Source organism: Uloborus diversus, chromosome 2 (assembly GCF_026930045.1).
Source record: "Uloborus diversus isolate 005 chromosome 2, Udiv.v.3.1, whole genome shotgun sequence".
Lineage (NCBI taxonomy): Eukaryota > Metazoa > Arthropoda > Arachnida > Araneae > Uloboridae > Uloborus > Uloborus diversus.
The window spans coordinates 154,671,291-154,689,912 of record NC_072732.1 but is presented as its reverse complement, the minus strand read 5'-3'; the positions used below and the strand labels follow the sequence as shown (position 1 = coordinate 154,689,912).

General features: G+C 30.8%; 1 protein-coding gene across 2 annotated transcripts in view; it reads right to left on the bottom strand.

Annotated features, from left to right (window-relative positions):
- LOC129216097 (KH domain-containing, RNA-binding, signal transduction-associated protein 1-like) overlaps positions 1-18,281 on the bottom strand; it is a 42,654-nt gene extending 24,373 nt beyond the window's left edge. For both annotated transcript variants that reach the window (XM_054850249.1, XM_054850250.1), the window contains exons 1-3: positions 18,123-18,281; positions 12,420-12,550; positions 1,039-1,155 (exon numbers count right to left, since the gene is read on the bottom strand). In XM_054850249.1, the coding sequence (XP_054706224.1) occupies positions 1,039-1,155; positions 12,420-12,550; positions 18,123-18,237 (363 nt within the window). In that variant the 5' untranslated portion in view covers positions 18,238-18,281. The remainder of the gene's footprint in view (positions 1-1,038; positions 1,156-12,419; positions 12,551-18,122) is intronic.
- Positions 18,282-18,622: the final 341 nt, after the last annotated feature.

Genomic DNA, 18,622 nt, shown 5'->3' with positions numbered 1-18,622 from the left:
GTTTTGCAGAAAATACAAGTTTTCTATTACTTTAAATCCCCTTTATGCTTAAAAAAAAGGCCAAAAACTTTTCAAAACAATTAATACTGGACTTTCAAAGGATTTGTATCAATAGTTAATTGCTAAAAAGTTGTTTACTTTTGAAAATTCTCCAAAACGTAATTTTCATTCAAAAAATAAAATAATTTGAGCTTTTCTCATAGATATCTACTCTTAAAAAAATAATGGAAAAAATTGGAGACATGATGGCACGGCCCACTATTTAATTTTGGCAATTTGAAATGGAATGATCCTGAGATGCTTCAGTTATACAGCCGAACCTCCATATATCAAACTTCCACATATCAAAATTTTCTATACATCACAATCCCAGCAAATTTCTATGTTTATAATATAGAAAAATTGTTTCTATATATCGAAAAAATCTCTATATCGAAAGTTGAGACATTCGTAGATTTTTTGTCCACTTTAGACTGTTTGTCTTATGAAAAATTAAGGTTAGAGGAGAAAATTATGTTCACTAAAGGTTGCTACGGAACTTATAAGGAATCCGGGGTTCAAGGGTGTGTAATTAAGACGTTTCGTTCTGAAGTTCTTAAATTCCCTCAAGTTTATTTCAAATCTTAGTTGCAACCAGTAACACTGTAAAATCAGTTACAAGTTATCTCTTTTGTCTGTTGATTATTCTTAGCTTCAGTAAAAATCATTTAAGTTAAATAGATCGATTTTTTACTTTTCTCTCAATCACTGTCTTAAAACGAAAAACCTCTAACCTTTCGATCAAGTTGAATTTCCGAAGATTATGAAGGTGTATGTTGACGTAAAAATGTAATTTCTGTTAATTTTTAAATCATCAAATTTCATTTAATCCGATGCTCGTATAAATTAGGTTTCATACATGAAAATTAGCTTTTATGCCAAATTTTTTTTTCAAAATTTCGATGTATAGAAATGTTTAAAAATGATCAAAGAACTGATTGAAATTGCTATAGGCTTTATGTTTTTCCTCTTTTTCACCACTTAAAAAAAAAAACAAACCTTTTTCTTATCTCTCATAGATCCACGTCCAAGAATAGCCATCTTTGTTTGAGTAGCTTCTTGTAATTGTTGCAAGGAGCTTCCTTTTGGGCCAAGCAATTTTCCAACAAAATTGAACTGCAAAAAGACAGTGTTAACAGACTAAGTTTAAAACATTAAAAGACAAATTACCAATTTTCATAAACTTTAACTAATACATAATAGTTGTAATTTTCAACACAACAATCAACAAAATTCAGGTTACAATGAGCAAAATATGTGTTCTCTGTAAGTGCATTGTAACAGTATTTCAATGAATACATCAGAAACTTTTCAGAGTGAACCATGAAGGGCTAATCTGTTACAACCTTACAACAAATAACATAGCAATTTTTGTTGAATTTTAATCATTTCTGAACGTTTTATATGGTCCCACTCTGAAAATTTTTGTATGTATTGATTAAAATACATTAAATGTCATATGAAGCTGTGAGAAGCAAAGGGATGTAAGTGGACATGTTCAAGTTTCGAGTAAAACATATTTAAAGATAATATCCTAGGTAGGCTTTCGTTGATTTTTTTCTAAATCGTGCTGTATAGCAGCAACTACCAGGGCTACTAGTACTGACCCAAGACAGGAGAGGTTCACCTACCGTGTGTGCACTTGTTATCTTGAAATTTTTAATTTTGCCACTCCCTTTGCTTCTCACTGCCTCCTATAGATCTTTCAAAAACTTGAAAGGATACTATCTCAAAGTTTAAATTTAGTTTTCTTCCCGATAAATAATTCAAGTTACAGTTAAAACCAAAGTGCAGACAATTTTCTAGAAACTGAGCTATTTATATAACATCAGTTCTCATAAAACAAGAGTTTTGGTACTCTAAAGCAAAATTTTATCAAAAATTAAATATTCTCCTACATTATTCGCAGTAACTGCTGGTAACTTCCCACTCTGGAAAACTTTGGATGTTAAAAAAAAAGCATTTTTTTTTGACATTTTTAAAAGACTATCCAAAAAAATTTAATTCTTTTAATTTAAAACAAAATTTTTCTTGAAAATCATATTTAATTAAAGTGCATATAATACTCCAAGTTATTTTACTATGATAGATTTTTAAAATATATACATTATCACTTCAAAGCAAGGTTGGTAAGGTTTTAGACACTACCGTAAAAACCCTGTTTTTTTTACAGTCCTGTCCAAAATTTTAGAGAAATTGTATTTTGTGAGAAAACACCAAAAACAGAATAAAATGTATCAAAGTAATGTTTATATTGAACATTTATTCAATGAGAACATTCAATTTATGCTGCTGATTTTAATCTAGAAACACATCAGTTGAATTTCTGACTAAAATTCCAACATATATATATGCAGTTTTTTTTTTTTTTGTTTGATAATAATCAAATTTCCCCATGTTTATGCATGTGTACAAATGAAATTGGCAAGGTTTTTACTGTCCTGTTCATAACACCTGTGTCCAAAACTATTTTTTGAGAAACAATTTTGTGAGAAAATATCTAAATAGTCGAAACAAAAAATGTAATTTTATTTATTTATTCAATGTGATCATTCAAGTATAAATTTTTATATAACTTATTTATACAGCTGATTTTAATCTAGTTATGTAGAAATTAAATTCTTTATTAACAATTTTGATTTGTATTCACGAGTTTTTTTTCATAAACCAAAATTCTTGACATTTATGCATGTATGCAAAAGAAAATGTTCAAAATATAATGCAATAATAGACAATTTTTTGTAGTTACAGAATGTATTATTTAAAAATATGAACTAAGAAAAGAATTTTAAAATAGAAGAGTTTAATCATCAATTTCGTGTTCTTTACTCGACAATTTAAAAAATTTTCTTGAAAACATTAAGTAAAACTTATTTTTAAAAACCATTAAAAAATTAGCTCTTTTGGAACCTAAATTTTACAAATTTAATAATACTCCTTTGAGCTATAATAGAACTTAAATTAACAGGGGTCTGGCCAGAGGATATTTGGGTCCGTTAACGGACCCTTCACAAAAATCCGATCAACCAAAACGGACCTTTCACAAAATCCCGATCAAACAAAACGGACCCTTCACAAAATTCTGATAAACAAGATCGGATCTATCAAATTGTTTATTGAAAGAGCAAATCTGAAAGAAAATAACGCATATTTCTGTGTATAAACCGATAATTTTTGGAACCTTTTTTTAAGTCAAATTAGAGGGATCAGCTTATACAAAATCGGCCAATTTTGAAAAAAAAAAAAAAAAATCGGCACTCTTGCTATGCTCCTGCAAGCGATAAATAATTGCTACTGCCAAATAAATATAATGGTTGTTTGTTTTATCACAGCTAATTAGCAACAGTGTTGTTGTAAACTTTTCTGAAAAGGCATTGGTTAGCACTTTTCTCTGCTCATGATTTAATAAACAATAATAATATATATCTGCGAAATGAACTCAGAACTGTAAAGGGATAGTAAGGGTGAGGAAAAAATATGATCGCTTCAGATAGGGTTACCAACTTCAAAATTATCACCACTGAGCGTCTGACGTTGAACCTTTATAATGACTTGATTAGAAAATATTCTCATTTTGTCGGCTTGTCAATATTTGCGTTTTTACGGTGCGGTGCGGTGCGGTGCGATGTTTAATTGTTATTTTGGGAGAAAATTATATGGGTTTTGATTTTTCGATGCTAACAAGGATGATTAACTTTAAATAAACTTTTAATTACCGTTTTTTTTTTCTTTAGATGTCTACATTTTGAAAAATCTTTTAACATCCGATATGATAACTATATTTTGTTCTTTTTTCAAGCTAACTTCGCTTTATTAGGATTCAAATAAATGAAAAGTATCTTTATTTCTGTTAGAACTCTTATTTCAAGTATTTAAAGCAAAATCCCATTTTCTGTTATGAGTCAAAAATTAAAATGCTGAATAGATGGTTTATTTTATTTATTTTTTTTTTGCTTCAATTGTGTCCACAGATGTTAATGAAATGTTTCATAGGACTCTAAAATGCAATTTAAAAATAATTTTATCAAAAATGTTTCTTTTACAAGCCTTTTTATACTTTTGATGCCTTCACTTTGAGCATTGCGATCTCTTTGCATCCGCTATCGGAATCCGATTTTTCGAATTTGACGATTTTTACGCTTTGTTAAAAGGTAAACAATTGAAATATCTTTTTATTTTTGTTAAAATCACGGAATTTATAAGTTTTAAAACGAAATTCTGTGCTTTTTAAGAGTGTCTTGGGTCAAAAAGTTGAATGCTGAACCCTATTCTGAATTATTTTATTTATTTATTTTTTTGTTACAATTATTTTAAATACTGCACAGAAATATTTCTAGTATAATTTAACTTAATGTACAATGGTAGATAAATATTGATACTTGAAAGAGCGATGCTCCAACGATATATCTACTTGACAAAATTAATAGACTATGATTACTATATAAATTTTTACTCATTAAATGAGAAAAATATACAATATAATCCAGATTTATAGATTTTCAAGAGACCGGAAAAAGTTATCGTTTAATTGCAGAGCACATTCAACGTAATTAGGACTGAAATGTCCTAATTGCATTGAACCACCTTTTGAGTAGTTTTGAAACCACCTTTTCTAAGACAGGGCGCACACCTAGAGGTTTTATATGTCTCAAAAATGCCCGCGACGTTCATCTTGCCTGCTTCACGTGGGAGACGAAACATTTTTCAGCGCACATTTGACAGACAACCAGTAGGCAAGATGGTACCGAGCGCGCATGCGCAGTGCTACATTTATCAGTTGTCAACAAACATGGCGACCTTTCGTAGGCGAGATAACGATTTATCCGATGATGAAGCTTTGTTTTTGTTACTTGCAGCCGAAGAAGAAATTAATATAAACTTCAGACTGAGCTTTTGTTTATTGATGTTTTCATTTTAAGTTTTTTAGAGTTAAGTACCTAAATTAAACTTAATCAAAACATCTTGTAATATCCTACGAATTTTCAAGAACTAATCAATTGCGTGTGGAATGTGAGTCAAAGTGAAATAGTTGACAAAACTTTCAAGATGAACAAATTGGAAATTTGTCCTGAAAATGACGATACATAACGAATGAACAATAAATTTTGCAATAAAAATTGCACTGAAACATTTTTTTTTTTTGACTTATGGCAGTAAATTTGTACCTCCAAAAAAAAGGTGGAAAATGTTCACTTTTTTCGATGGGCAAAGAGAAAAAATAAAATATTTTTCTCAGGAAATGTTTTTATTTATTATTAAAGATATTTTTTATTAAACAAATATGGACATAAAAGAATGCATCAATAAATGAAAAGAAAATGAAACTGCATTCTCATTTAGCACATTTTGTCCAATTTCTTCCAGCACCTCAGCCTTTTTTCAACAACTGAACTAAGTTTCTACTCTGAATGTTCATAGTTTAGGAGTTAAATTGAATACCTCTTAAAATAATTCATTTTATAAATTACCATTATAGAAATCATTGAACTTACTCATTTATAAGTAAACTACAACGTACAAAACGGTTCCAAAAGGCGTCAAATGCATACATTTCTGTAGAATTTTACATTATCACATACCTCCCATAAAGCTTAAAAAAATATCATAAACCCAAAAATAATGCAAAAAAATTAATATTATCATAGTTCTTAGTTTCTGAAATTTAATTTTCCAGTAGAATTTAGCTTTCTTCCGACTTTATTCCACGCTAGTGATGTAAAATACCCGGGTATTTATTTTTAGGGGTAAATACCCAGGGTATATAACTGGGTCAATACTCAAAATGGGTATTTACCCAGGTATTTATTTCAAAAATTTATATTCAACTAAAATACTTTTCTGTATGTATTCCACTATGTATATATACCAGGGTTGGCTTTCTGCCGGCAGAAACTAGTTTTTGCCGTGCCAGTGGCAGAAACTGGTTATAACCGGTAAAAACCGGCAGAAACTGGTAAAAACCGGCAAAAACTTAAAAGTGTCTTTAATAACTAAAGTAATTATTAAATGATATTTGTTTAAGTCAACTAAGAAATTAAACTTTATTTCATCATTTAAAAAAATAAAATCCTATGCTAGTGCCCTTAATTTAGTTCAGAAAAGGAACTTTTCAATTGCAGATGCCCGAAAAATTTGGATTAATATTAGAAAGGACGAGAAATAATTCGGGTGCTCAGGAAAGAGGAGTGACATACAGAATTAAACAGGCATTACTGATTGTAATTTGAATGCTTATGTAAGCTTCATCTAAATTGCTTGTGATTGAAATTATCGTGTGCTTCAAGAAGAAAGTGCCCGAATTTTACTTGCCAATATTATTGTACGATATTTTGCCCTTATGTCATAGCTTTGCAAAATAAATTGACCCTATTTCTCAAAACTTATTTTTCCAGTCAAATTCGTACCATTTTTATAGTTACTGCATGGTAGACCAGTTTAGAAAAATATGCACTAGATGAAAGTTTCACAAACATTGCTTGTTCCTTGGTGCATTGCCTCCTAGCTCTTCTGTAGCAAGACTATTCTAAAATTTCTTATTTGTGCACGTTAAATTGAGAAACTGTTTAGATTATAGAAAACACCTTTTCTAAGAGCCAACAGCAGAGTTAAGACAATGTCACATTTAAGCTTTAACTGAGAAGATATTGTAATTAAAGTATGCTTTGGGGTTTACAACTAATTATGTTTTTCCATGCATTTTCTATTGTATGTCAGTAATTAATTTTTTGTCATTTTGTGAGTTTTTGCCAGTTTCTGCCACAAATGTGGCAGAAAGTGGTTTTTGCCATGCCGGTTTTAACCGGTTTCTACCAGTGGTTTTAACCACTTCGGCAGAAACTTGCCAACCCTGATATATACAGAGTTTTGTTTTAACCTTCAAGACCTCTATTTTTGCAACCGTAGTCCTAGATGCATACTTACAATTGCAAAAATGTTCAAAATCAGATGCAGACTTAAGATATTGAAAATTTGAAGTAAAAATAAAAATGAGTAAAAAAATACAAATTTTAACTTTTTACACGGGCCCCAGATCCTCTGACTTATTGATATTTAGGGAAATAATCTCCACTGAAAAACAATTACAAAAAAACTTTGACATTAGTACGACCAATATTCACCGAGATATGAAACGCAGCGTTTTGTAACTTACACCATTTTACACTCGCCGTCAGTAACATCTTTTGGGGGAAAATATAGCAGTTAATGAGTGTTTATATAAAATTATATGTGTGCAGAGTGATTTTTCAAATCGTTCAAGGTTTTGCAGCGTGTTTTGCGTATTACGGCATAACATTTGCATGAATTTTTGAGTAGAAATGAAAAATTTAATACCTTGTGTTTTTTACTTTGCCAACCTGTCATTATTCTGAAAGGGTAATAAGTTCTAATCTCATCTTCTGCATGGTCCCTTAAAACTTTCAAATGGAATATCTCCTTGAGTTTTCATTGCACAAATGTCAAGTTTTTTTATGTCAGTAAGTTTTAAATTCAGATCATTTCTCTAAATATAAGTTAGGGGACCTAGAGCCGTATAAAAAGTTAAATTTTGTCGTTTTTGACTCTTATTTTTGCTTCAAACTTTCAATATCTTTACTCTGCATCTGAATATTTTTGCAATTGGAAGTAAGCATCTAGGACTAACGGTTGCAAAAATAAAGGTCTTGCAGGTTAAAACGAAACACCTTGTATAACCAACTATATACAAAACAATAAATTTTCCCCTAAAATTTGTATTTTGATCACATATTTAAAAAATTATTGTGTGAAACAACTCGGCAATCTAATATGATATTCACATTAAATGTGTTGGATATGCCTAATCAATGTTGATAGCCAAATTTCACATATAAAAAGTAATTCTACAAAAAGTAAAAAGCTTAACTGGTTACAAAAAAAAAAAAAAAAAAAAAAAAAAAAAAACAAACATCTTCAATTATGGCATTGAAAAGATTCTTTGGTTCGTGATATGTTTCTTTCATAATTTCATTAAGTCTTTCGATAAAAAATATTATAAACTGTGTAATACATATGTATGTATCAGTTTTACCAATTATTTCATATTTAGATTTTTAAAAAAAATCCTTATTCACTTTTTGCATTTTTTTGTAAAATACCCAGTTTTTGGGTATTCACCCAGGCCTTCGGTAAATACTCGGGTAAATACCCAAAAAATATTTACCTACCCACTGGGTATTTACCCGATCCACATCACTATTCCACGCTATCTCCATTTTTGTTCGAACAATCCAACGATAGGTTATCAAATAATTTTTATTTTTGTTTTCAACATTTTTGATAAGAGATATTAAATTATGAGCTTTTTACCACCACAAGACTCATCTTGCTGTTTTGTCGTTGGCGACGCAAAAGAGACAAGAACAAATATCCTTCCTGCTACACTTCGAAGGAAAGAGGTAAGACTGAGACAAATGTACCCCCGCCCTGTCGTTTAGGTGTGCACGTTCACTGCAGAATGAACTGGTTTTTCGGACCGATTGATTGCCTGAAACCTGTCGGCGAGATGTTTGTGCCTGCTAGATGTGCACCACGCCTAAGAGGCAACTGCAGGGTCCAAGCAATGTAACATTGCTGCAACGTGTCAATTTATTGTGCTTTAGTTAACAATTATTTTTTCCATATATTTTCTACTGTGTGTCAATAATTTTTTTCTTCATTTTGCGAGTTTTTGCCAGTTTCTGCCGCAAATATGGCAGAAACTGGTTTTTGCCATGCTTGTTTTAACCGGTTTCTTACCAGTGGTTTTAACCACCTTGGCAGAAACTTACCAACCCTGTCACTTACATATTAAATACCTACAAGAGTTGAATACTCCGATAAATTTTGTCATCAACTGCAACAAAATCCATAAAATCTGTTTCATTGAATGCGATTTTTTTTTGTAACAAAACTTAACTCAATTTGTAAATTTAGCCTTTTTTTGTTCATGCTATCGGAGCAGAAGAGACTGACTTATGGAATTACATTAACACAGAAAATCGAATTAGTCATAAAACCAGGGTTCATACTCTATTTGAATGAAAAAATTCCATGACTTACGACTTCAATAAAAATTTTCCTGACCTTGTTACATGAAGAGAATAGCACTATCTAATCTTAACTTGCTAATTTCTGGAAATGAGCATTAGCAAAACGTCTATATGAATGTCACAGCCTCATTGAAACACTTACTTGTAATGGAAAAAATATAAGTGTACACTTAAAAAACTAAACTATTCTTATTTGTCTTCATCACATAAATTTTAAATAAAATACAAAGGCAGTGAAATGAATATGATTATGCTTAAATGTCTGACTTGTTTCTTTTTGATAAACAGGCAGAATGATATTGAATGGGACAAAGGTTGAATGAGTCATCACTAAATTTCAATAAATTTGCTTCAAAAGTTGCCTTTTAGTGTCAACAGTGCATTTAATCATCCATGTAACTTGACAGTATTTTGGTTCTTTAAAGTAAAGCCATAGTTTCTAAACCAGATCTTTTTTAAGCCATTCAGTAATGAATCAATCTTCTGGTTTAAAATTATACTTTTTTGTTTACTTATTTGTACATTTTCAAATGCATATCAATTAAAAGGTTCAGAAATTCCAGAACATGTTTGATTCCCGACATCGAACGTAGTAGTGGGTCGCATGGATTAGTTTTGCGGGCCATACGTTGGGCACTATTCTTTTAGAGTACAGTAAAACCTGTAAAGTTGACCACCTGTCTATGTTGACCGCTTTTGTCAGGAACGAAATTAGTCCTATCTCATATAATGAAGGAAAACCTCTGTAACTTGATCACCTCTCCACCTTGGCCACCTGTCTATCTTGACCACTAATGTACGCCAAATTTGGTCTGGAGTATTGTAAAAAACCCTTTGTAAGTTGACCACTTGGTTTATTTTTTAAAACTTTCTTCAGCATATTATTTTATTATTTATTTATTTATAATAATAATATATATATATATTTTATAGCTTTCAAAGAATGTTTTTAATGCTTTAATGACATACTAGCATTTTACTAACTAAACAGCAGCATAAAGCTTATGCTGCTTTTTATTCTCCAAACTTGTTTTTCATTTGTTGTTCTATTTGAGATAACTTTTTGTACTCTGTTCAATGAAAATAGGTGTCAGTAGAAAAGTTCAAAGTCTTTTCTTTCAGTTTCAATACGTTGCAGCAACACAGGAATTCTGCTAAAAAGAGCAGGCCCGGATCTATACATTTTGGGCCCCCTGGCAACAAAATATGTAGGGCCTTTCCCTAGTGGCCAGCAGTGTCTATTTGAAAAGCGAATAAGCCTCAGTGCTAGTTTTTTTTTTTCTATTTTTTCATCAATTTCTAGCGCCTCTCGCACTGCGGGTACGCAGATCTGGTGCAAGAAATGACAAAAAAAAAAAAAAACCATTACCGCCCCTTATAAGTTAACCCTTTATAAGTTGACCACCAAAGTACTGCACCGCGGGTGGTCAACTTACACAGGTTTCACTGTATTAGAATTTTTTTCTGTATTCTATTGCCTGACAAAAGATCTTCATTTTCTAAAACCTACAACAAATTGAGATAAACTGATAAATTTAATAATAAAGTTCTTACGAATAATGGAATCAAACTCTGATGCAATTGAATTTTTTTTTTTCTTTAAGTGGGCTAAGGCAAAATTAAGAACTTGAAATTACGTTGCTACAGAATATGAAACTTAAGTATTGAAAATATCAGTAAATTCAAAATAAGTGATGCTCAAGCAGCAAAATCTCATTGCAAAAAAAGGCAAGTGACTGCAAAGAGATTTCAAAATTCAGATTTGACCTCGAGATCGTTCAATTTTCCACTTATAATAGCTTTTATGTGCTATACTGTTAAATCACTCAAGATTTCTAATGCTCCTTTAGTTACTGGTACTTTCTCTCTATCCAGGAAATTTTTCCAGATTTAAAAAAGTTCACTTATGTTTTTCAATGACTTTCCAGGATTCCCATGACCTGTACGAACGCTGTGAAATTATGCTTAAGTATTTCGACTCTAGGAAATTCGGCTAATCAAAAATAAACATTAATTTCCCATTCAGTCAGACGAGTATAAGGATTCACTTCGACTTATCGAAGTTTTATTGTATATTGTATAACAATTGAATATTTTATGCACCTCTATAACTGTCAACAAAATCACTAGAAAAATTTGAATAAAGAATTAAAATACAAGTATAATTGTCGAATTTAGGACAACATAAAAAAGAACCTAAAAGATGTGCAAACATCCTCTAACATTGGCAGGGTTGGCTTTTTGCCGGCAGAAACTAGTTTTTGCCGTGCCAGTGGCAGAAACTGGTTATAACCGGTAGAAACTGGCAAAAACTTAAAATTTTCTTAAAAAACTAAAGTAATTACTAATTGATATTTGTTTAGGTAAACTAAAAAATTAAACTTCATTTTATCATTGTAAAAAATAAAATGTTATGCTAGTGCCCTTGATTTAGTTCAGAAAGGGAAATTTTCATTTGCTGATGCTCGTAATATTTGGATTAATCTAACAAAGGACGAAAATCATATGGGTTCTTAGGAGAGGAGTGACATGCAGAATTAAACTGGCAGTACTGTTTGTAATTTGCTCGCAAATAAGCTTCATCTAAATTGCTTGTGATTGAAATTATGTGCTTCAAGAAGAAAGTGTCAAATTTGACTTGCCAATATTAATCTAGATTTTGTTCTTAATATCACAGCTTTGCAAAACAAATTGGCCCCACTTCTCGAAACTCGTTTTTTTAGTCTGACTTTTACCACTACCCGAATTACTATATGATGGACCACTTTAAAAAATTATACAATTTGAAAGTTTCATGAATATTGCATGTTCCTTGATGCATTGCTTGCTAGCTCTTCTGTTGCAAGAATATTCTAAAGTTTCTCATTCGTGTGTATTAAATTGAGAAACTATTTATATTTTTAGAACAACCTTTTCCAAGAAGCAACTTGCAGAGTCCAAACAATGTAACATTTGATGATCACAATGTCTGTCAATAGTTTTTTTTTTTGTCGTTTTGAGAGTTTTTGCCAGTTTCTGCCGAAAATGTGGCAGAAAGTGGTTTTTGCCACGCCGGTTTTAACCGGCTTCTACCAGTGGTTTTAACCGCCCCGGCAGAAACTTGCCAGCCCTGAACATTGGCAAACCCAAAAAAACTACTCTATATATTTATGTTTTTATTTTATTTTGTTGAAGTTTTTTTATCAATTTTATTTTTTCCTTTTTTTGGACATATAAACAGTTTAAAGCATTTAAAATTTCACTATTTTATAATAACAGACTAATTTACCTTTTGTTTGGTTTAATTATTACAATTTGGGACATGTTTAACATTTGGCGTCTATTTTTACTCACATTAGGGTGTTCATCAACAGGAATGTGGACTTTAACTTTCAAACGAAATTGCTTCCCAGAATTCACATCCAAATGATAATCCTTTCTTTGGGGGTCATCGGAAGCTTCAGAATTCATAACACGGTCAATTTCTAAAATAATGAATTTCATAACATTAAGTTTAAAATTTATGCAGCTTTTAAAATACAAGAGGTTTTCTTAGTTGTTTGAAATAATCTATAAGTTAATAATTGATTTTTCATTTTTTCTTTCAAATATTTCATACTTAAAACAATCTTAAAAATCAGTACAAATATTTAAATTAAAATTTTAATTACATATTCCTTGAGTTATATTCAAAACTTAACAAATTATTTGTCTTTCATCATTTGTTAAAAGTATTATTTTGCTTCAACCGTTTTACACTATTTGTATTACAGTAAATTGCAAATTGAGGACTAATTCCACATAACTAAAAATGGAAATTTATCAATTTGAGTACTTTTATTGTTATCAACCAGAATGCTTATTTATTTTTTTTTTTTTTAAATTTCTCACAGCATAAGTTTAAGTATTATTTGTGGTGTTATTTGACATTTATTTTATTTTTAAATCTCTTGCAATAACATCTTTTGAATATAACTCGAGCTTATAACTTTGTAATTATTTTTATTTATGAAGTTTTCACTTACCTTTTTAATTCTCAATCTCAGAATTAGATTTTTCTTTTTTCTCATGTTTTGGAAAATCATTTTTTGGTTTGTTGTTGGTTGAGTTAAAGTTTCTTCTACCACTGAACAGGTCACAATTGGTACATTTAGTTATGAATAGAAAACTGCCTCGTAAATCGACTAACATCACATCTCTTAACATGAACTGCTTTGGATAGTTTTGAAATTGAGCTTATTGTTGACTCTTACGAAAAAAGAAAAAAGCGAGCAATGAAAAGGTAGTTCTCTTGCTAATCTATAGAAATTTAAAACTCACAAAAATTTCCAAGCTGGAAAAAAGTTTAAAATTTTTTTTAAAATAAAAACTCATTTTCCAGGTGCTCTGCTACTCTGCATATCGGACCTGAAATTCAATTTTTGAAAATCCAACAAGACTAATTTCAAGAAAAGACAAGTTTACCCCCTCCCCCATTTTTTAATTAAATTTTCAGGTTTTGAGAAAAAAAAGTTTTGAAATCAAACTTAAATGGCATTGTGAATATTATATTGTATATATATACAAGGATAGAAATTTCAGAAAAATAAGCCATTGGTCTAATGGACTAGTAGCTACTAAGAACGCCTATATGCAAAATTTTAAGGGGGGAGAGGCTCAGATACTTTCCCCATGGTTTAGCAGAATATTTTCCCTATAGAAACAGATTTCAGTACAGATTCGAGTTATTAAAATTTGACATTTTTAATAACTTATTCATTAATTGCTGGAGAAGAAATATTTATATATTTTGCAAAGAAAAAAGTACTAAAAGCAAGGGAGTACTAATTTCAAAGGAGGGAGCGGCTTGAGCCCTTTCCTCCTATATGGGCGCCCTTGGTAGCTACTTAATTTTACTGTTCCATTATTTGAAATCTAGTCCAGGTTTGAAAAAACGAAAAAAAAACTTAAAATAAATTAACAAGACAAATGGAGTGTCAATTTGCAGTTTTCAGTACACATGTCCAAGGGACTGGAGAATGAAAGAAATGGGCATCTTTCTGTTTGCAGATATTAGTAAGAAAGAACAAAACTTCATCTTTATTGCCACTTTAGCAAAAAAGCAAGATGAAGGAAAATAATGTTATAATGTTGCAGAAAGTTTTTTATCTATACCTTCTCTGGCAAAGAAAACTCAAGCATTTTAAATAAAGGTGATAACAGTTTCAAAATATGACTATTCAAACTTTCCAGTTTGAAAAAACACTTCGAATTTTTGAAAGTCAAACAGGAATAAAACTTCACTGGTCCTATGGACCACTTAAATTTATTTTCTACTGGTCGGAATTATGGGTTTTTGTGGTCCCAGACCAGCAGATCACTAATTTTGAGCCCTGATAATATATAGTGAAATACTAATGCAATGAAATTTTCATCAATGAAATAAATTTTTAATCCAATGCAATTGTAATTTACACTGCTTGAATTCCATTAAAGCAAACAAAATTTCAGGGCCCTTTAATTCATCATAACAGGATTTCACTGTATTAACAAGTGAATAGGGGAGGGGGGAGAATGATGAAGGAATTTCTAGTCATTTATAATCAACCATTTATCATGATGTTGCGATATATCACTATGTACAAGGGCTTTTTTTAAGATTTACTATAATTTCCTCATTTGTTACAAAATATATGCAACACATAAAAATATATATCATGCTCAGTGGTTGGAAGTAACGTGCTACAAGTAGCTACATTTTTTAGTAGTTTGTAGTGTTGCACACTACTTTTTAAAAAAGTAGAGAAATGAGTAGTTCGCTACGGAAAAAAAGTAGTTTGTAGCGATTTCTGGAAACTTCTTTTGAATCAAGTTTCAAAAAAAGAAAAAAAAAACGCGTTTTCAAACGAATCTGACTAGTGCAAGTCTTACGCGAGTAAAATTTTCACCAGATTCGTAAGACTGAAAAATACGAGCTGATCTCTGACATATTATTTTGATGCCAAACGTTATATCTGTTTGACGCCATTAGTTTGTTTGACATAGAAACTTTCACATTTTCCCAATATTTGCCTTTAATAGAGCATGGCTTAGAAAGAAACTAATTTTTTCCTTTTCATGGCTAACTTTGCACGTTAAGCAAAAAGCTTTCAGTATCAATGCCATTTGCACATGCAGTCAAACCTCAACTTACGCGAGAGATGCGTTTCAAACTTTAGACAAACAGCCCGCTTATCTGAAATTATATTTCATCAACTTCATATTTAGAACGAAAAAATGCGGAGCGGGGAATTTTGGCTTTCAGTGATGCTACAGGGGAATTCCATTCACGAAACTAATATTTAGTGCCCAAGAAAGGAGATATAAGCCCTGCACTTCCGCTCCAAAAATTTTCGTGTTGTAGGTGAGGAATTCGCATCAGCTGCAAAATGTGTTTCTTGAGTAAAACTCGCTATGTAGACATTTCGCGTTAGTCGAATTGCGTTGTAGCCAGAGTTCACTGTTGTTAAAAATTGAAGTAAAGTAAACATTTTTAGTTATGTTTCATGTTTCGGATAATTAATAGTACCGTTTGGGATATTTTCCCTTTTTCACCGATAGTGTTGATATATTAACATATTAAAAGTCAATTATTAAATGTTGCGAGTTTGAGGTTATTTGTTAAAATTGAAATATGCTTTTATTTCATTTTATAATGGGGGGCGTAAGAAAAGCGATGGTGTCCAGGTCTGGAACCCTAGCTTGTAGCTCAAAAGCAATTAATCACTATGAAATATAAGTTCATTTAAAATTAACTCATATAATGAAAATTAAAATTTTTTTTGTTTAAAAGATGCTTTTCATCATCTAAATCAATTTTATGGATATGTATGTCTATGTAAAATTTAAATAAAATTATGACTGGATTTATCTCAATTTCAAGTAGCCGAGTTACACCTCTTGAATGAAATACTATGTACTGTCGGGAAAGGATTAAAAATTTGAAGGTTGAATTCCTTTCACTTTTAAATTCTTTCTTGCAGGGAAAATTCGTGCAAATGGTAAAAAATGTTCGGATTGGCGAATCGTTTCAGTAAAGGAAAGAAAAATTTATAGCAATATTCCATGCTCAAATGAGCCAATATATCAATCCGAACAATTTTTTAATTTTTTCATTCAATCCTCAAACGGTGTGTATGTGTATGTTATTTATTTTTTAAAAAGTAGCGAAGTAGTGACTACATTTCAAAAGTAGTTTGTAGTTGCTACATTTTGAAAAAAGTAGTTGTAGTTAACTACATTTGTGCTACAGTAGTAGTAGTTCGCTACAAAAAAAAATGTAGTTTTTCCAATCACTGATCATGCTAAATACATACTTGCAAACAAATTCTATCATCACAAGAAATTATCAAAGATAAGTGTTAAAAGTGCAAGACAATAATAATTATTGCAGACATGTGCTTTAAAATGAGCAGATTTTTCTCAATGCAAAAAGAGGAGAGATTGGAAACAAAGGTATGCATTCCATTCACAAAGCTCACATTTCCAGCATTTAAAAAGGGCCTCCCCTTAATAGTACAGAAAAATTCTAAAACTATAATGATGAGGAATGTGCAGATTTCTTTTGCGGAGCATTAGGCAGTCCTACTAACTGCAGTTAAAAATTTAGGAAATTAAAAAAAAAAATCTAAGAAAGCTTTTTAAATGCATGCTGAGGTTTTATTTTTTGAGATCACTTGTTTCCCTGCTATAGGATTTTTTCCGGAAATCCTTGTCATGAGAAATTGTTGTTCAGATGAAAATTCGGGATATTTCATAAGGGAGTTGGGGACAAAGTATAACAAAACTCGAGACGTTCAAAATTGAGAGTTGACACTTCTAAAAATCAATGAAAGCAAACCTCCTAAAAGTTTAGTTCAGCACAAGTATATGTCATGATCAGACCAAAATCAAAATCAAATAATTTCAAAATTTACTGAAAAAAAAAAAAAAAAACAAACTGGTGCATTTCTGCCGAGTTTTATATTGTATCAACCAGAACTTTAAAATTATGTTTGCTCTTTTTTCAATGATATTGAGTGAACTTCTAAATTGGCGACTTACATTTGCCAAAAAAGTGTACTAAAACAGAAATTAGTTTTAACACATAAAAATTACGCAAACATATTAAAATTTCTACAAATGGCGCATAAAGCCGTATCTAGCCAATGCATATTATTAATTACAACTATTGCTCTGCCCTCATATGTGTAAAGATTAATTTCTGAGAGCTCGGGCTCAATTCTCTTTCCTGACCCCCCTAATCGAAAGGGGTTGATGATATGTCTACAGAAACTATGACATGTCTACAGAAAATAATTCAAGGTATCAGCTGTTAGAGAACTCGACGCTGTAATGTAACATTTTATTTTAACATCTTATTAAATTTTTAGGGAAGCTTGACAATCAAGTACCTAGTAAAAAGTGCAAATATTTAGCTGAATTTCATTATCTTGCCAGAAAGTCAAATATCTTCACTTCAAAAAAGAATTGAACTTGTTTACAACTATGTTTTAAATAAAAAAAAAGCATTGCACTTAACATTCCTACAATTTAAAAACACGCTTTAAAACATAGAAAAACTACGAAACTTAAGGGTTGACAACCCAGCATGTAAAAAAAAAAAGTGGCACGAAAGCCGGGAGCCTTGATGCTAATATAATAGATGAGAAACCTACATGAGACAAGCAAAAATTTAATAGGCATAAAATGAAGTTTAAAATTAAAAAAAAAAATCACTCCCAAGTCCGTGATCTTTTGTAGTTAAGTAAATGTTAAATAAACACCGCACCATGAAGTAGGCTTATGTGGTAAACTGCACAATACGAAATTTAAGATGAAAGGAGAATCTTTGGGAAAAATAAGAACATGGCACACGCCAAAAATCAAGTACTTAACTTTCCAAAAGTACTAACGAAGCAACTTGGCCAAAAAATTACTGGAAATTGATAACAACGCAATTTTCAAAAATTACCGGCGCGGGAAAGATGGAGACTACAATTGAACTAAGGGACATTTGGAAATGAAATATGTAAAAAGTAAAACTTTAACATGACATACCTTTTTGTACAAGCTTGTGAATTTCACCATATTGAACACTAAGAGATTTTTTCTCTTGCATGAGTTGATTAAGATAAGCATTGTTTAAATCGGCGTTTGAATCTTTCGACGCCATTTCGTTCAAGAACGCTGCTTGCTGAAAAGAGATTTTTGATTTTTTATACCGTTAAAACGTGTTGCCACTTTCTTCAAACTGTTTAGAAGTATGAAAAACCTTGGAGGAAAACAATCAAAAAATAAAAAGCACAGAAAATAAGAAATTATTGTCGTATTTCAAATTATTACTTTTAGGCTCATTTGAGAACAAATAAAACTTTAATGTTTACATTCGGAACTAATTTCATTTATTTATAAGAATTTTGGCTAATTTTGAACTTGCGTAAAGGATCCGCATTAAAAGACTATAATATGTTTAAAAAAACGAAAACAAGGCAAAAACTACCGTTGGTGATGCACAAATAAAGGACTTTACTTCATTGTACTAAGTTTATGTCTAAGAA